Genomic DNA, 14617 nt, shown 5'->3' with positions numbered 1-14617 from the left:
TGGGGGGGGGGTCACCTGTCCCTTGCACAGACTGCTGCACACCCTCTCTGGCCTCAGGAGGGTTTGCAGGGAGGCAGCTAGGAACGGTTGATGCCAACAGTCAGATCCATCAGAAACATCCTTCCTGTGCCCAGATTGGTGGGAAGTCACCTGGCAGAGAAGAGAAGGGGCGACTTGAACTCAGTCCTACAACGGCACTTGGGCCCTGCCCCCAACTCAGAGTTCAGCTCTGGTACCTCAGGGCTTCCTCTGTGGGAGTAGGAGAGGACAACGCCCTCCGAACACTATCAGAAGGGCAGCAGGTTCTCCACAGTGCCTCACATGTATCCTGAGTGCTGAGGACCACAGTCATGATTACTGTTCACAAATGTTCCTCTTGTAGCCAAACCATCTCCTCCCATGGTGTCAGGCCCCATGGCCAGGGCCTCTCCGGGTCAGACAGTGAACTTCACCTGCAAGTCCCACGGCTTCTCCCCCAGAAACATCACCCTGAGATGGTTCAGAAACGGGAATGAACTGGCAGCCTCCCAGACCAGTGTGGACCCAGAGGGAAAGAGAACATCCTACAGCATCTCCAGCACAACCAGACTGGTGCTGGCCCTGGGGGATGTCCGCTCCCAGGTCATCTGCGAGGTGACCCACGTGACCCTGCAGGGGGGCCCTCCTCTTCGTGGGACTGCCAACCTGTCTGAGGTCCTCCGAGGTAGATGCCCCTCCCCACCAGCCCCAGTTCAGGTCTGGCCCCCAGGTCTCTGAGCCTGTCGCTCCCCCACTCCCTGCCCCAGGCCCTCCATTCACTGGAGTCTGATCCCTGGCAGACCCTCCAGGTCACCTGAACCTAGATGTGCCATCCCCTCCTACTGTTTCCATGGCCGATACGGGGTGAACACCTACCATGTACCAAGCACTGTGCTCAATAGTTTCCCTTACTTTACCGTAGCAACTCCAATTATTGAGCACCTGCTGTACTCCATGCCACTGTGTGCTTGGTGAGGTCATTTGTTTTGCTACAGTTATTCTGTTCCAAATGTATGCATGGCGCTGAGTATCTTGATTTCACTCATTCTTAGCCTATGAGGAGCCATCAAACCTTGAGCACCTACTGTGTGCTGGGCACTGTGCTTAGGGATCTCATTCACATGCAAAGACTCAGTGTTTGTGCACAAGCTGCATGCCTAGCCCTGTTCTGGGTGACTCCCTTGCTGTGTGGGGGGACCTAATTTCTTGAGCCCCTCCCCCATGGTCCATCTGTTCCATAATGTGAGAGCTTCTGCCCTGTGCTGTTTCAGTTCCGCCCACCTTGGAGGTTTCCCAGCAGCCCCTGTCAGGGGACCAGGTGAAGGTAACTTGCCAAGTGAAGAAGTTCTACCCCCAGCACCTCCAGCTGACCTGGCTAGAGAATGGCAACGTGTCCCGAACAGAAAAGGCCTCAAGGGCCTCGAACCTCCTAGAGAACAAGGATGGGACCTTTAACTGGACGAGCTGGCTCCTGGTGAACTCATCTGCCCACAGGGAAGACGTGGTGTTCACCTGCCTGGTGCAGCACGACGGGCAGCCCGCAGTCACCAGAAACCATACCCTTGTGGCCTCTGCCCACCAGAAGGACCAGGAAACCCATAATACCCAGGGTGAGGCCTCAATGATCCTGCGCAAGGATTCTTGCATCCTGCTCCCTGCTTCCTCACCTGACAATGATTAAGTCACCATGCCTGTCCAGACACCCCCTTCCCGCTGTTATTTCCCACCTAGCATGGTCTCTATTGCTTCTACGCTTTTCCACCATCACCATGGAAAATGTCTGCACTTGCCACTCTGAAATTCGAGAAGGGACCCTGAAGACCTGGAGTTTTGCTTCTTGACCAGGCTCCTGGGTGACTGTGTGTTTTCACACGTGGGGTCTCTTCTCTCCCTTTATTTGTGACAGCAGACCAGCCATAGTCATGATCGCTCAAAGCACATTCACTTTATGCCAATTCCAATTCATTTCTGGTCTCCTTTCCTGCTTAACCAACCCTGTAACCTGGAATTTTACAGAAGGGACTCAGGGAGCAATGAGGGACAGATGGCGAATATTTCCTGCCCTTAAGCTGGCTGAGGAGCTAAGCTATTCCAGGGAAACCTGAGTCTGTGAAGATGGACCAGCAACCTGTAAAAAAAAAAAAAAAAAGGGATTAAATATAGCAGGGGAGCATTGTCCCAAAAACTACAGAGTCCCCTTTCTACAACTAAAACAATCCTTGTTTCTCTCTCATGTAACATCAGGGGGAGGTCAAGCCAGTTTTCAAGGAGTCTTTGTTCCAGAAGATCTTTCAGAGGCCCATGTTCCTTCTAACGTGCCCAATGACATTTTCCTCTTGCCTGGGTCAACACTGGGCCTCCGAGTGTTCATGTCACTGCTGCCCAGGAGACTAGAGATAGGAAGGGGAAAAGGAACAATTTCCCTTAAAACTAGAGGTATGCAGAAGTTGCTTAATTGTGTCCATTAATGACTTAGTCATGGATCCACATCCAGCTCCAAATGGAGTCCACACTTGTGTGGTCATGTGACTAATGACATGGTTCTTTCTATAAAACCAGTACTATTACACTCTTAGTAAAATTAGCAATAATTCCTAGTATCATCTAAAATGGAGTATATATTCCAATTTTCCAAAGCTTCTTCTATTAACTTTATTTTGTGGACCTAACTTGGTTTTAATTCAACCTGTAAAGTCTTCAAAGATTTTTCCTATGAAACATCTGGGTCTCCATGATTCTTTTGTTGCTCTGAATAGAATCTGAATAGCTAGGGCTACTCAAATTCTTCATTTCATATTGGATGCTTGAGGTAGGTGAGCTTTTGAGAAATTCAGTCTTTTTCTCTGAGTTTTCCAATTTCTGCACATAGAGCTTCTCATAATATTACCTAGTAATCCTTGTGGTGTCTGTTGGGTATCCCATTTCATCCCTGATATTGGAAATGGGTCAATTCTCATTTTTTTTCATTATCACAACAGATGGAAGTTTTTCAAATTTATCAGTCTTCTCAAAGAACCCGTGTTCATTTCAGTGATATTCTCTATTGTTTGTTGTTAATTTCTTTGCTTTTTCTCCACTTTTTTTAATTTCCTTCTCTTGCTTTGGGCTTATTTTGCTCCTCCTCATTTTTTTTTTGAAATGGGAAAAACATTATCAAGTCTAGACTTTTCTTTGTTCGAATACCACAGCTGGCCCTCTTCTGGGCTTGGGACATTGGGAGTGTGGACCCAGGATATCTGGTGTGGGTTCCTCTTCCAGAATGGAAGCAACTAGCCCAGTTGCCTTCCTTTTCCACTTTTCAGAGCCCTCCATGCGTGGACCTCGCATGAGTTCCAGGGGGCAGGCTTGTACTGAGCCAAAGAGGCGGGAGAGATGAGTCCGCACCATCTCCTGCCCTTTCCTGTGCTTGGTGAAGGTGGGAGGGGAATGGCATAAGGGGATGTGCATTTGGACGTGGAGAGTTTTCTCTTTTGTCTCCAGAGATTCTGCAGTTTGGGCATTGCTCTTCAAGGACTACTAAGAGCCAGTTTTCCATAGAATTTACTGTCCTTTTGTTGTTTTTTCCTTTGGGTTGAGAGGCTGTATTTGGAGATGAGTAGTTAAGCCTCTGTCTTGTACTCAGCAGCCCATTACAAAGTGCCCAGAGGGCTTTGAAATGCTTGGCCCCAGTGACCCTATCCCACATCTCGGTATCCATCTCCCATATTTCCCCATCAGGGCCCTACTCCAGCACAGTAGGTGCAGTGTAGCTGAGAAGTCAGTCCTCTCTGTAGCACTGATACTCTTATGTTTATGTTGGACCCAACTGTGTTCTCAGCTTTTTCTGCCCTCCAGCTCTAGGAGGTAAGAGTCTGCACTGTTGCGAAGTCCCCTGACATTCACACATAACCTTTCACATGTGATCAGTCTTCGCATTGCACTGTCTTTATCCGAAGGTTAATGCCCTGCAACAGCCACCCAATCCCTAGTTCTTAAATCATCACGTCATAAGAATGCCAGGATACTCCCCTCCTCTGCTTACACCAGCCCAGGTCACCGTGGTGAGGTTTCAGCAGTGACAAGGGCAGGGCAAGCCGACACCTATCCTGTTCTACCTCCCACAGGGCTGGGGGCCTCATGACCAGCTGGCAGAAAGAGACCCCAGTCCAAATGGGCCCATCAGAGTTGGCTTTCCAGACCCCAACCAGATAAACTCCACACATCAGGTGACCCAGGAAGGGGACTCTCAGATGATATGGGAAGAGAGAAAGCTAACTGTGGGGTGCTGCCCGATTCACCTGCGTGAGAGAGTGAAGGAAGTAGGACTGGCAAAGGGAGATATTGACACAATTCAGCACGACAAGACTCAGCCTCAGACAGAGAGGAAGCAAGCTGCCTGTTCTTTGTGAGTTGTTTTAAATGGAGAGGAATGGTTTAGCCTCTGTACCCCCAGTTCCTCAAGCCTTCTATTGCTGGCTCCCCTCTAGAAACAGGTACAAACATGGCCAATTTCTTTCAACTCAGAAAAAGTCCAGCAGCCCCAAAGCAGAGACCTGACATCCTCTAACATGCCAGGGCAAATATGCTGAGGACCTACTCCTTCCTTTAAGATTACTCTATATTTCAAAAAAAATTGGATTTTTAAAATTCAAATATAAAAACAAAAATGAGTCATTGTATAAAGTCAAAAAATCGGAAGCTGTCCTTCCAGATCAACAGTCTATGTCCAAGAGACAGACGTCAGCCGACAGTGGCAATGGGGTTCAGGTGGCCTGATGGTGTTTGAAACTCTCCTTAGCATTAGACCCCATTTCCTTGCTTCCCCACTATTTGTCCAGCCAGCAGGTCTCCTGAGGTCAGGTCATCCTGAGTACTCTCTCCTCACCTCTGTACATGGAAGTCGTCAAACCATGTGCGTAGAGCAAAGCAGGGCAGCCTTGCCCCTCAATGACCGTGATATCTGTTTTCACTTCTTGAGGCCAGGCAGACATTTGTCCCTATGGCCCAGAGAGTCTGGCTCTGTCCTGGTCCAAAGACAAAGTCTCAGAGTCATCCTGCAGGCCAGCAGTGAGGGGTTTCCCTGGGTCTAAGCCACCTCATCTGTCCACCCTCTGTAAACTAGGAGCCTGCTGGCTCATCAGACAGAGGCTGTAGGACCTGCTCCACTGGGTGTGAGAACCAATTCAGTAAACCAAACTTACCCATTCCTGAGTGCTCGTTCTCCTCACCTCTTCCCTCAATAAGGACACCTGGCAGTGAGAAAGGGGTGAGTGAGGTGAGGAACATCTTACCCGAATTCTGCCTTGAGCAGGGGAAGAATTCATGAGCTTCAGAGCGTTGATAAGCCTGAGTCACTTCAGATAGAGTAAGTGGAGGACCCAGGGAATGGACTCCAGGGTGCCCCCCTCTGATGATGCCTCCTATCCCTTCTTTTCCAGAGTCAAGGCCATCTACTCCATTCTTGATGGCTGTCACCCTGGGCCCGAAGCTATTGCTGCTCATCACTGTCTCTGCCATGTATGTCCACAGGAAGCGAGCACCCAATTGTAAGTTATGGGTCAGAGAGGGCAGGCACAGTTAGTCCCAGAAAGAGCCACGTCAGGAAGAGGGGAAGCCCACAGGTCACACAGGGTCAGCGCCCACCTGCCGTAAAGAGCATGTGACACGCCTCCCTTGGTACCCTCGGGAGTCTCAGGGGTCCAGGCTCCCTGAGGTGTTGGGGGAGGCGGCATTTAGCCTATAAAATGTGGGCAGGGTCAAAGGCTGTCAAAGAGTGTGGACAGAGTCCTAGGGATTCTGGGAAGGAAGTGGGCAGAGAGGCTGAACGACAGGCAGCTGGGTGGGAGGATCACTTGGAGAGCATCACTAGATAAAGGAGGACTGGGGCTCCTTTGGGCACAAGACGTCTACATTTAGAAGAATGCTGACATGTACCAGAGGGCTGCTCTGAGGACTTTTTCCAATCTGATCCTCGTGGGACATACTGGAGGGGATGGAGAGAGGGGACCAAGCCCTAAGGGAGAAAGGCTTAAGTGGCAGAGTCCTCTATCAGGGGCTGCCTGTCCTTTCACAATAGGTGTCCCAGGAGGAAAATAGCACCAAGGACATAAGAGATACATTGGGAACATTTCTTGAATGTTGTGCCCATAATCAACTGTGAACATGGGTCCCACAGCTCCTCCCTTCCTGTCCTACTACATGTCACCCTCAGTTTCTGCTCCTTCAGTCCTTGAGGGGCACAGCCAAAGACAAGGAACAACTACAAGCTTCCCAACTCTGCCCCACATACCTTGCTTCTTCCAGAGACTCACCTACCCACAGTCCCTTCTGCTCTTTCTCACAATCCTTGATGCCCGCAGAGCTGGGTCTTCATACCAGGTCCTCAGAGGGGCCATGGGAACTTGCTCTAGGCACTGATGCACAGATATCTGCCTGAATATGAGAAAAGAGTCCCACCTACACATACCAGGTGTCTCTCATTCATCATCTGGGGACTGTGGCCATGGACTACATGCTCACATCCATGTTCTTAGAGTTATTTCTGCCAACCCCCAGACATTCTAGGCTTAGTGAGGTTCTTCACTGGGTCTTAAATAAAATGAATCTCATCCTGGTTTGAAGAAGAGAAATGATTCTCCTTCCTCTTTGCCTACATGTCCTACTCCTCAGTCCCAGGGACAAGATGCCCTCCCCCTGTGATGGGAATACTAGCTCTTGTGTCACCTTCTTTCTTCCCAGTCCCACTGCTCATGTACATGAGTTGGCAGTCCAGAAGTCTGGAGCCATCCTTGGTTTTCTTACTTTATATCCCCTATTCAATTCTGCCTTCAGAATGCTGTTTGCAGTGGCCAGATGGTAAATGTGAAGCAGTCTACTCAGGGAAAGGAAAAGAATCCTGATTTGTAGTACTTGTGGACTTCCGTGGTGTCAACACTCCCAATGTGACCAATGGCAAGCTAACAGTGTTTAACAACTGGCTTATAAAATTCCTGAGAAGCTCTCAGGTGTGAATGCAAGCCTCCTCCCAAAATCAGTGAGCTCCACCCAGAATCTGTACACTGCTTACCCCAAGCCTGCTCCCTGGTCCTGGTCACCAGCACTCCTTCCTGGACCATTCTTTGCCTCTTACAGCTCTCCAGCTTCAGCTACAGTGATTCCATGGCAATGGGGTCAAACTGTGTCTTTCCTCTGCTTCTTCCCCCTAAAGATCTGCATGACACTCTCTCCCTCTTTTAATTTCTGTTTAAACATCACCTTATTAAAAAGTCCCTTCCATAAACCACCCTGTATAAAATATCAGTTCCTTTGTCTCACTCTGTGTTCCCACAGCTCATAACCTAATTAAACTACAGAGGGAACACCTGAGAAATACAGTCCAGCCATGTGATCATGAGTTCACCAATAGTCATGAACCATGGCCACAGTATGTTCCCTGGTATAATGTGATGAAAACAACACTTTTTGTCTGTGAACTTCCTCCCCAAACCACTGCCCCAGTCTGTGTATGAGAAAAGCATCCGACAAATTGCAATGAGGGACATTCCACCATATACCAGTCCAAGAAGCTCTCACAGCTGAGAGGAGCCTAGAGAGACATGACAAGAAAATGTAATGTGGTATCCTGCATGGAATTCCGGGACAGAAAGGGACATAGAGTGAAAACTAAGGAAATCTCTTCTGGACTGAATACTTGTACCTCTCCAACGCTCATGGATTTGGAGGTGGGGACTTTGCAGATAATAAGGTCATGAAGGTGGAGTCCTCATGAGTGGGATTATTGCCTTCATGAAAAGGGACCAGACAGCCACCTCACTCCATCCACCAGGTGAAAATACAAGTAGTTGACAGTCTGCAACTTCAAAGAGAGATATCATAACAACCCAACTATCATGGCACCCTGATCTCAGACTTCCAGCCTCTAGGACTACGACAAATAAGTTCCTGTTGTTTCAAGGCATCCAGCTCACGCTGTTTTATAACGGTTGAAGCTAAGACAAGATCAAACTATGGATTTTGGTTAATAACAATGCCCCAATATTGGTTCACTAATTATAACAGATGCAATTAATTACTGTAAAATGCTATTAAGGAGGGGAAACTGTATGCACCTATATATTGGAACTCTGTGTGATTGTCTCAGTTTTTCTCTAAATGTAAAACTGTTCCAAAAATGTAACCTTATTCTAAAAAAAATGTCAACATCTTGTCCTCAACTGGATCTCTGTCTCTTGCACCCCCTTGGAGGGCAATTCGAGGAAATGTGTGGTGGGGAGATATCTGCGTTTCTATACCCAGATTTTATGTTACTTCATAGGTCTAAGGTTCTTCTTCCTTTCTCTGTCCTCTGTCCTTGCTACAGCTCACTCCAATGCCTGGCACTCAGAGATTCCAGAACAACCTGCTTCTCAGTCTCCCATGATATTCACTCTATATATTTCCAATTAGTGAAGCCCAGGTTAGATCAGGTGGAGTCAGAGAACTCTGGGTGCTTGAGGTAGGGTAGCTTTAAGACCTCAGTGGTGGATGAAGTTAATCCATGTCCTGTGCCCAAGCAATTGAGGTGGATAGGGCTCTGCAGATGGTGGTGCATCCTGTGATACACCAGGCCTGAGGAGATGGCCCTCAGCTGTCAGCCCTCTTTGAGATGGCCTCAGGTGAGGAAATCCCCCATGCCCAAGGTCAAGCCTGGGACCTTGCCACATCCAGTGTCAAATCAACATGGGGATGAAGCCCCTTCCATCCTCTACGACAAAAATCATCACCATCTCCAAAACTCTAACCTCATTCCACACCATGTCTTTGAGCCTCTACGTCAGCAGGAGTGCAGCCTGGTGAGACTGGGATGGGATGAGGATCAGGAATGAGCACATGCTTGTGGATTCCATAATCTCTGGAAATCCAAGCAACTGGCCCAGTAACATCTCAGCTTGTGGCCCCCTTGCGTGTCCATTTGGTAATCTGAAAAAAAAAGTGATAAAAGTCCCATGGTCATTCCTTCATCATAATCCCTTTCCTCTGACATCATGGAGGCAGGAAGTGTCTTCTCTCCTCAGAGCATGAGGTCCTGGGCCTCTCTAGGACAGCATTCAGACAGAGAAGGCTCCAGGGGCCACCACAATGCCTATCTCTGCCTCCCCACTGTGCCCACCTCTGCCATCCCTACTTCTCCTTTTTTTAAATTTAATTTCTTTCCAGTGTAACAGAATTCATTGTTTATGCACCACAACCAGTGCTCCATGCACTACGTGCCCTCCATAATACCCACCACCAGGCTCACCAAACCTCCCACCCTCCTCCCCTTCAAAACCCTCAGATTGTTTTTCAGAGTCCATAGTCTCTCATGGTTCATCTCCCCCACCAATTTCCCTCAACTCCCTTCTCCTCTCCATCTCCACATATCCTCTGTGTTATTTCTTATGCTCCACAAATAAGTGAAACCATATGATAATTGACTCTCTCTGCTTGACTTATTTCACTCAGCATAATCTCTTCCAGTCCCATCCATGTTGATACAAAAGTTGGGTATTCATCCTTTCTGATGGAGGTATAATACTCCATAGTGTATATGGATCACATCTTCCTTATCCATTCATCCGTTGAAGGGCATCTTGGTTCTTTCCACAGTTTGGCGACCGTGGCCATTGCTGCTATAAACATTGGGGTACAGATGTCCCTTCTTTTCACTACATCTGTATCTTTGGGGTAAATACCCAGTAGTGCAATTGCAGGGTCATAGGGAAGCTCTATTTTTAATTTCTTGAGGAATCTCCACACTGTTCTCCAAATTGGCTGCACCAACTTGCATTCGCACCAGCAGTGTAAGACGGTTCCCCTTTCTCCACATCCTCTCCAACACACGCTGTTTCCTGTCTTGCTAATTTTGGCCATTCTAAGTGGTGTAAGGTGGTATCTCAATGTAGTTTTGATTTGAATCTCCCTGATGGCTAGTGATGATGAACATTTTTTCATGTGTCTGATAGCCATTTGTATGTCTTTATTGGAGAAGTGTCTGTTCATGTCTTCTGTCCATTTCTTGACATGATTATCTGTTTTGTGTGTGTTGAGTTTGAGAAGTACTTTATAGATCCTGGATATCAGCCTTTTGTCTGTACTGTCAGGTGCAATTATCGTCTCCTATTCCGTGGGTTGCCTCTTTGTTTTGTTGAGTGTTTCCTTTGCTGTGCAGAAGCTTTTGACCTTGAAGAAGTCCCCAAAGTTCATTTTTGATTTTGTTTCCTTTGCCTTTGGAGACATATCTTGAAAGAAGTTGCTGTGGCTGATATCAAAGAGGTTACTGCCTATGTTCTCCTCTAGGATTATGGTGGATTCCTGTCTCACGTTGAAGTCTTTTATCCATTTTGAGTTTACTTTGTGTATGGCGTAAGATAATGGTTGAGTTTCACTCTTCTACATATAGCTGTCCCTTTTTCCCAGCACCATTTATTGAAGAGACTGTCTTTTTTCCACTGGATATTTTTTTTCCTGCTTTGTCGAAGATTATTTGAACATAGAGATGAGGGTCCATAAATGGCCTCTCTGCTCTGTTCCACTGGTCTATGTGTCTGTCTTTATGGCAGTACCATGTTGTCTTGGTGATCACAGCTTTGTAGTAAAGCTTGAAATGGTAGTGATGCCGCCGGTTTTGTTTTTCTTTTTCAACATTTCCTTAGCAATTCGGGGTCTCTTCTGATTCCATACAAATTTTAGGATTATTTGCTCCAGCTCTTTGAAAAATACCAGTGGGATTTTGATTGGAATGGCATTAAACGTATAGATTGCTCTAGGCAGTATAGACATCTTAGCAATGTTTATTCTTCAGATCCAAGAACATGGAATGGTCTTCCATATTTTTGTGTCTTCTTCAATTTCTTTTACGAGTGTTCTGTAGTTCCTTGAGTACAGTTCCTTTACCTCTTCAGTTAGGTTTATTCCCAGGTATCTTATGGTTCTTGGTGCTATAGTAAATGGAATCGATTCTCTAATTTCCCTTTCTGTGTTTTCATTGTTAGTGTATAAGAAAGCAACTGATTTCTGTACATTGACTTTGTATCCTGTTGCTGAATTGTTGTATGAGTTCTAGTAGTTTGGGGGTTGAGTCTTTGGGTTTTCTATATAAAGAATCATGTCATCTGCGAAGAGAGAGAGTTTGACTTCTTCCTTGCCAATTTGGATACCTTTTATTTTCTTTGTTGTCTGATTGCTGTTGCTAGGAAGAATACCCAACTTTTGTAGCAACATGGACGGGACTGGAAGAGATTATGCTGAGTGAAATAAGTCAAGCAGAGAGAGTCAATTATAATATGGTTTCACTTATTTGTGGAGCATAACAAATAGCATGGAGGATAAGAGGAGTTGGAGAGGAGAAGGGAGTTGAGGGAAATTGGAAGGGGATGTGAACCATGAGAGACTATGGACTCTGAAAAACAATCTGAGGGTTTTGAAGGGGCAGGGGGTGGGAGGTTGGGGGAACCAGGTGGTGGGTATTAGAGAGGGCATGGATTGCATGGAGCACTGGGTGTGGTGCAAAAACAAGGAATACTGTTATGCTGAAAAGAAATAAAAAAAAACTTAAATATCAACACAAAATAAAAAATAAAAAATAAAAATGGAATTAAAGTTAAAAAAAGTCAAAAAAAAAGGAAAGAAAAAATAAAGAAAAAATATAAAAAAGAAAATATATATATTAGACTGCTGAATAGAACAGAGTCACCCACTTAATTTTAGGAGTATTTTGGTTTCTTAGAAGGAACTACCTCCCAAAATTTCAAAGAATAACAAAAAATATACGCGTGTGTGTGTGTGTGTGTGTACACATACATATATATACATGTATGTGTACACACACACACAATAAGGGTAAACACAATGAAGGGATGGAATATGAATATAAAGCTGAAATTTTTTTTTAATTTCTAAAAGAGGAGTTGATAAGATAAGTTGGTTGAGAGAATAAAGAAAAAGAAAGTGGAGGGAATTTTCTCAGGCTGGAGACTAGAACAAAGCCCTGTGCTAAATTTAAGGTATATTTTGATCCATTAGAAGAAGTTTTGCCCCAGATTTTTTTAGAACAAAAAACCCTACGTGTATACAAAAAATAAAGTTAGATACAATGAAGGATAAAATATGATTATAATAATGAACATTCAAAAAATATATTTTTATGAAAGGTATTGTTAAGATAAACTAGTTTAAAAAGTTAAAAGAGGAAACAGTAAATGTTTAAAAAATTTTGCATAAGAAAAAATAAAATTAAAAAAATTAATTAACTTTGCAAGACTAAAGAATCATAGGGAGAAAGACATGAATTCCATGTTTTGCTTTTTCCTCCTCTGGAATTCCACTGTTCTCCTTGGTAAGTGAACTTGGCCGTGGTTGGATTTCTCTCTGATCTTCTGGGGGAGGGGCTTGTTGTAGTGATTCTCAAGTGTTTTTGCCCGAGGTGGAATTGCACCACACTTAATAGGAGCTGGGTTAAGTAATCGCTAGGGTTCGCTTTCAGGAGCTTTTGTTCCCTGAATGCTTTCTGTTGAGCTCTGGAGGACAGGAATGAAAATGGTGGCATTCCAATCTCTGGCCTGGAGGAGCCAAGAGCTCGGGGCCCAACTCCTCAGTGCACCCTTGGAGAAAAGCGTGCAATCACTCCCATATCCCTGGCCTCCAGCCACACTCCAAGCTCACCCAGCCTGTGACCAAGTGTCTCTGTCTCTGGCAAACAGCCCTGCCTGGAGTCTCCAAACCCATCATATCCCTGCACTCTTCCAGGGGGCTCTTGCTGGACCTTGTGGGGTCTCGTCTCACAGAGCAGTGGCCTAACTGTGCCACGGATTATAGTTTAAGGTAACCCCAAGTTGAGAGCTCACTCCTCAGCTCTGTCTCAGTAGCTGGCTTTACCACAGGCATTAGTGCCTGTTATCTCTGCAAAACTCAGACACCCCCAATTCTTCTGTGAGCCCTCAGGAACTGAGACCACGCTGTCCCTGCATGGGCTTGACCCCGGCTTAGCCTCTGGAGCGATGTCCCTCAGTGGAGCAGACTTTTAAAAGTTCTGATTTTGTGCTCCATTGCTCCACCGCTTGCCGGGAGCCAGCCCCTCACCCCGTGGTCTATCTTCCCTCTTTGGATTCACTTCTCCACAGGTCCTACCTTTCAGAAAGTGGTCGATTTTCTGTTTCTAGAATTGCTGCTCTTCTTCCCTTCGATCTCCTGTTGGAATTGTAGGTGTTTGGAATGGTTTGATAAACTATCTAGCTGATCTCCTGCTACTTGGTGTCATCTCAGCCTGCTACTTCTCTGCCCTGGCCAAGTGATTTTTGACAAAAGTTCTAAAACAATTCAATGTGGAAAGGACCATCTTTTCAATAAATGGCTGTGAAATAATTAGATACTGGTATGTTAAAAAAAAGAAGACTCTTAACTATTTCTTTACACACAAAATTTAATATTCTCTTTTCTTACTGTTATGATAGTCACCATACAGTACATCATTAGTTTTTGATGTAGTGTTCCATGATTCATCCTTTGCATACAACACACAGTGCTCCATGTAATCCGTGCCCTCGTTAATACCCATCATTGGCTCACTCGTCCCCCTACCATCCTCCCTTCTATAACCCTCAGTTTGCTTCCCAGAGTCCATAGTCCTCTCCAACTCTGATTCTCCACCCCCTTCATTTTTCCCTTCCTTCACTTAATGTCCTCCATGCTATTCCTTATGTTCCACAAATAAGTGAAACCACATTGACCTATTCTGACTTATTTCACTCAGCATAATCTCCCTCCTAAAATAATATTACCTAATATTAATATTACTGAACAACACACAAAAATACTAAGAACAAATTAATATGATTAGATGGATCATACCTAAATATAAAATCTGAAATGATAAAGCTTCTAGAAGAAACTGTGGGGTGGGGCACAAAACTAAACCTTTTTGGTCTTGAGTTAGCAAACACTTTATAGAGAAGACAGGGGAAACACAATCGATAAAGGAAAACATTGATCCATTGACTTTATGAAGCTTTAAGACTTTTACTCTTCAAAAGATATTGTTAATAAAAAGAAAAGGAAGGTTACTGACTGGGAGACAAAATTTGTCATGTGAAATCTAATGGAGATCTTGGATTGGGGACAACTGCCTGTTTGTACTAATCATATTTATAATCGGTGGCTTCCTTCAGGCTAAGGAGTCAGAGAGAAGTGATTGCAGCCTGGACCTGAAGGGCAACAGCCATAAGGCATTTACTGTGTGGCCCTCTAAGAAGAAGTTTGCAATGCCTGAGAGAATATTTAAGGAACTCTAACAATAAAGCAGCGAGAAGACGGACAATCAAATTTTTTATGTGCATAAAAAAGATTTCATCAGAGCTCCACTGAAGAACATATATTTGCATCAATGAGAGTTTCCTGATACTATATATATATATATATATATATACATTTCCTGATAATATACATATATGTGTATATATATATACTGCTCTGTCCCAATTAGAACAGCTTTATAATATGTTTCAACCTCTTTTGGGCAAAACTTCCCACCTTGTCTTCTTTTTCAGAACTGCTATGGCTCTCCTTGGCCCAGATGCAAGTTAGAACAACTTTGTCAACTTTCATTAAA

The 14617-nt window shown here is 45.2% G+C and overlaps 1 protein-coding gene across 1 annotated transcript; it reads left to right on the top strand.

The window, feature by feature from the left end:
- Window positions 1-382: 382 nt before the first annotated feature.
- Window positions 383-6093, top strand: LOC111140257 (tyrosine-protein phosphatase non-receptor type substrate 1-like; the record flags this gene model as incomplete). The annotated part of the gene is made up of 4 exons (XM_022492569.1): window positions 383-703; window positions 1290-1628; window positions 5436-5543; window positions 6074-6093. Coding segments are annotated over 4 exons (788 nt in total), but the record flags the coding sequence as incomplete, so codon positions are not given.
- Window positions 6094-14617: the final 8524 nt, after the last annotated feature.

Source organism: Enhydra lutris, unplaced genomic scaffold (assembly GCF_002288905.1).
Source record: "Enhydra lutris kenyoni isolate GAN:26980312 unplaced genomic scaffold, ASM228890v2 scaffoldscaffold332, whole genome shotgun sequence".
Lineage (NCBI taxonomy): Eukaryota > Metazoa > Chordata > Mammalia > Carnivora > Mustelidae > Enhydra > Enhydra lutris.
The sequence above is the reverse complement of the archived record's forward strand: the minus strand, read 5'-3'. Positions and strand labels throughout refer to the sequence as shown.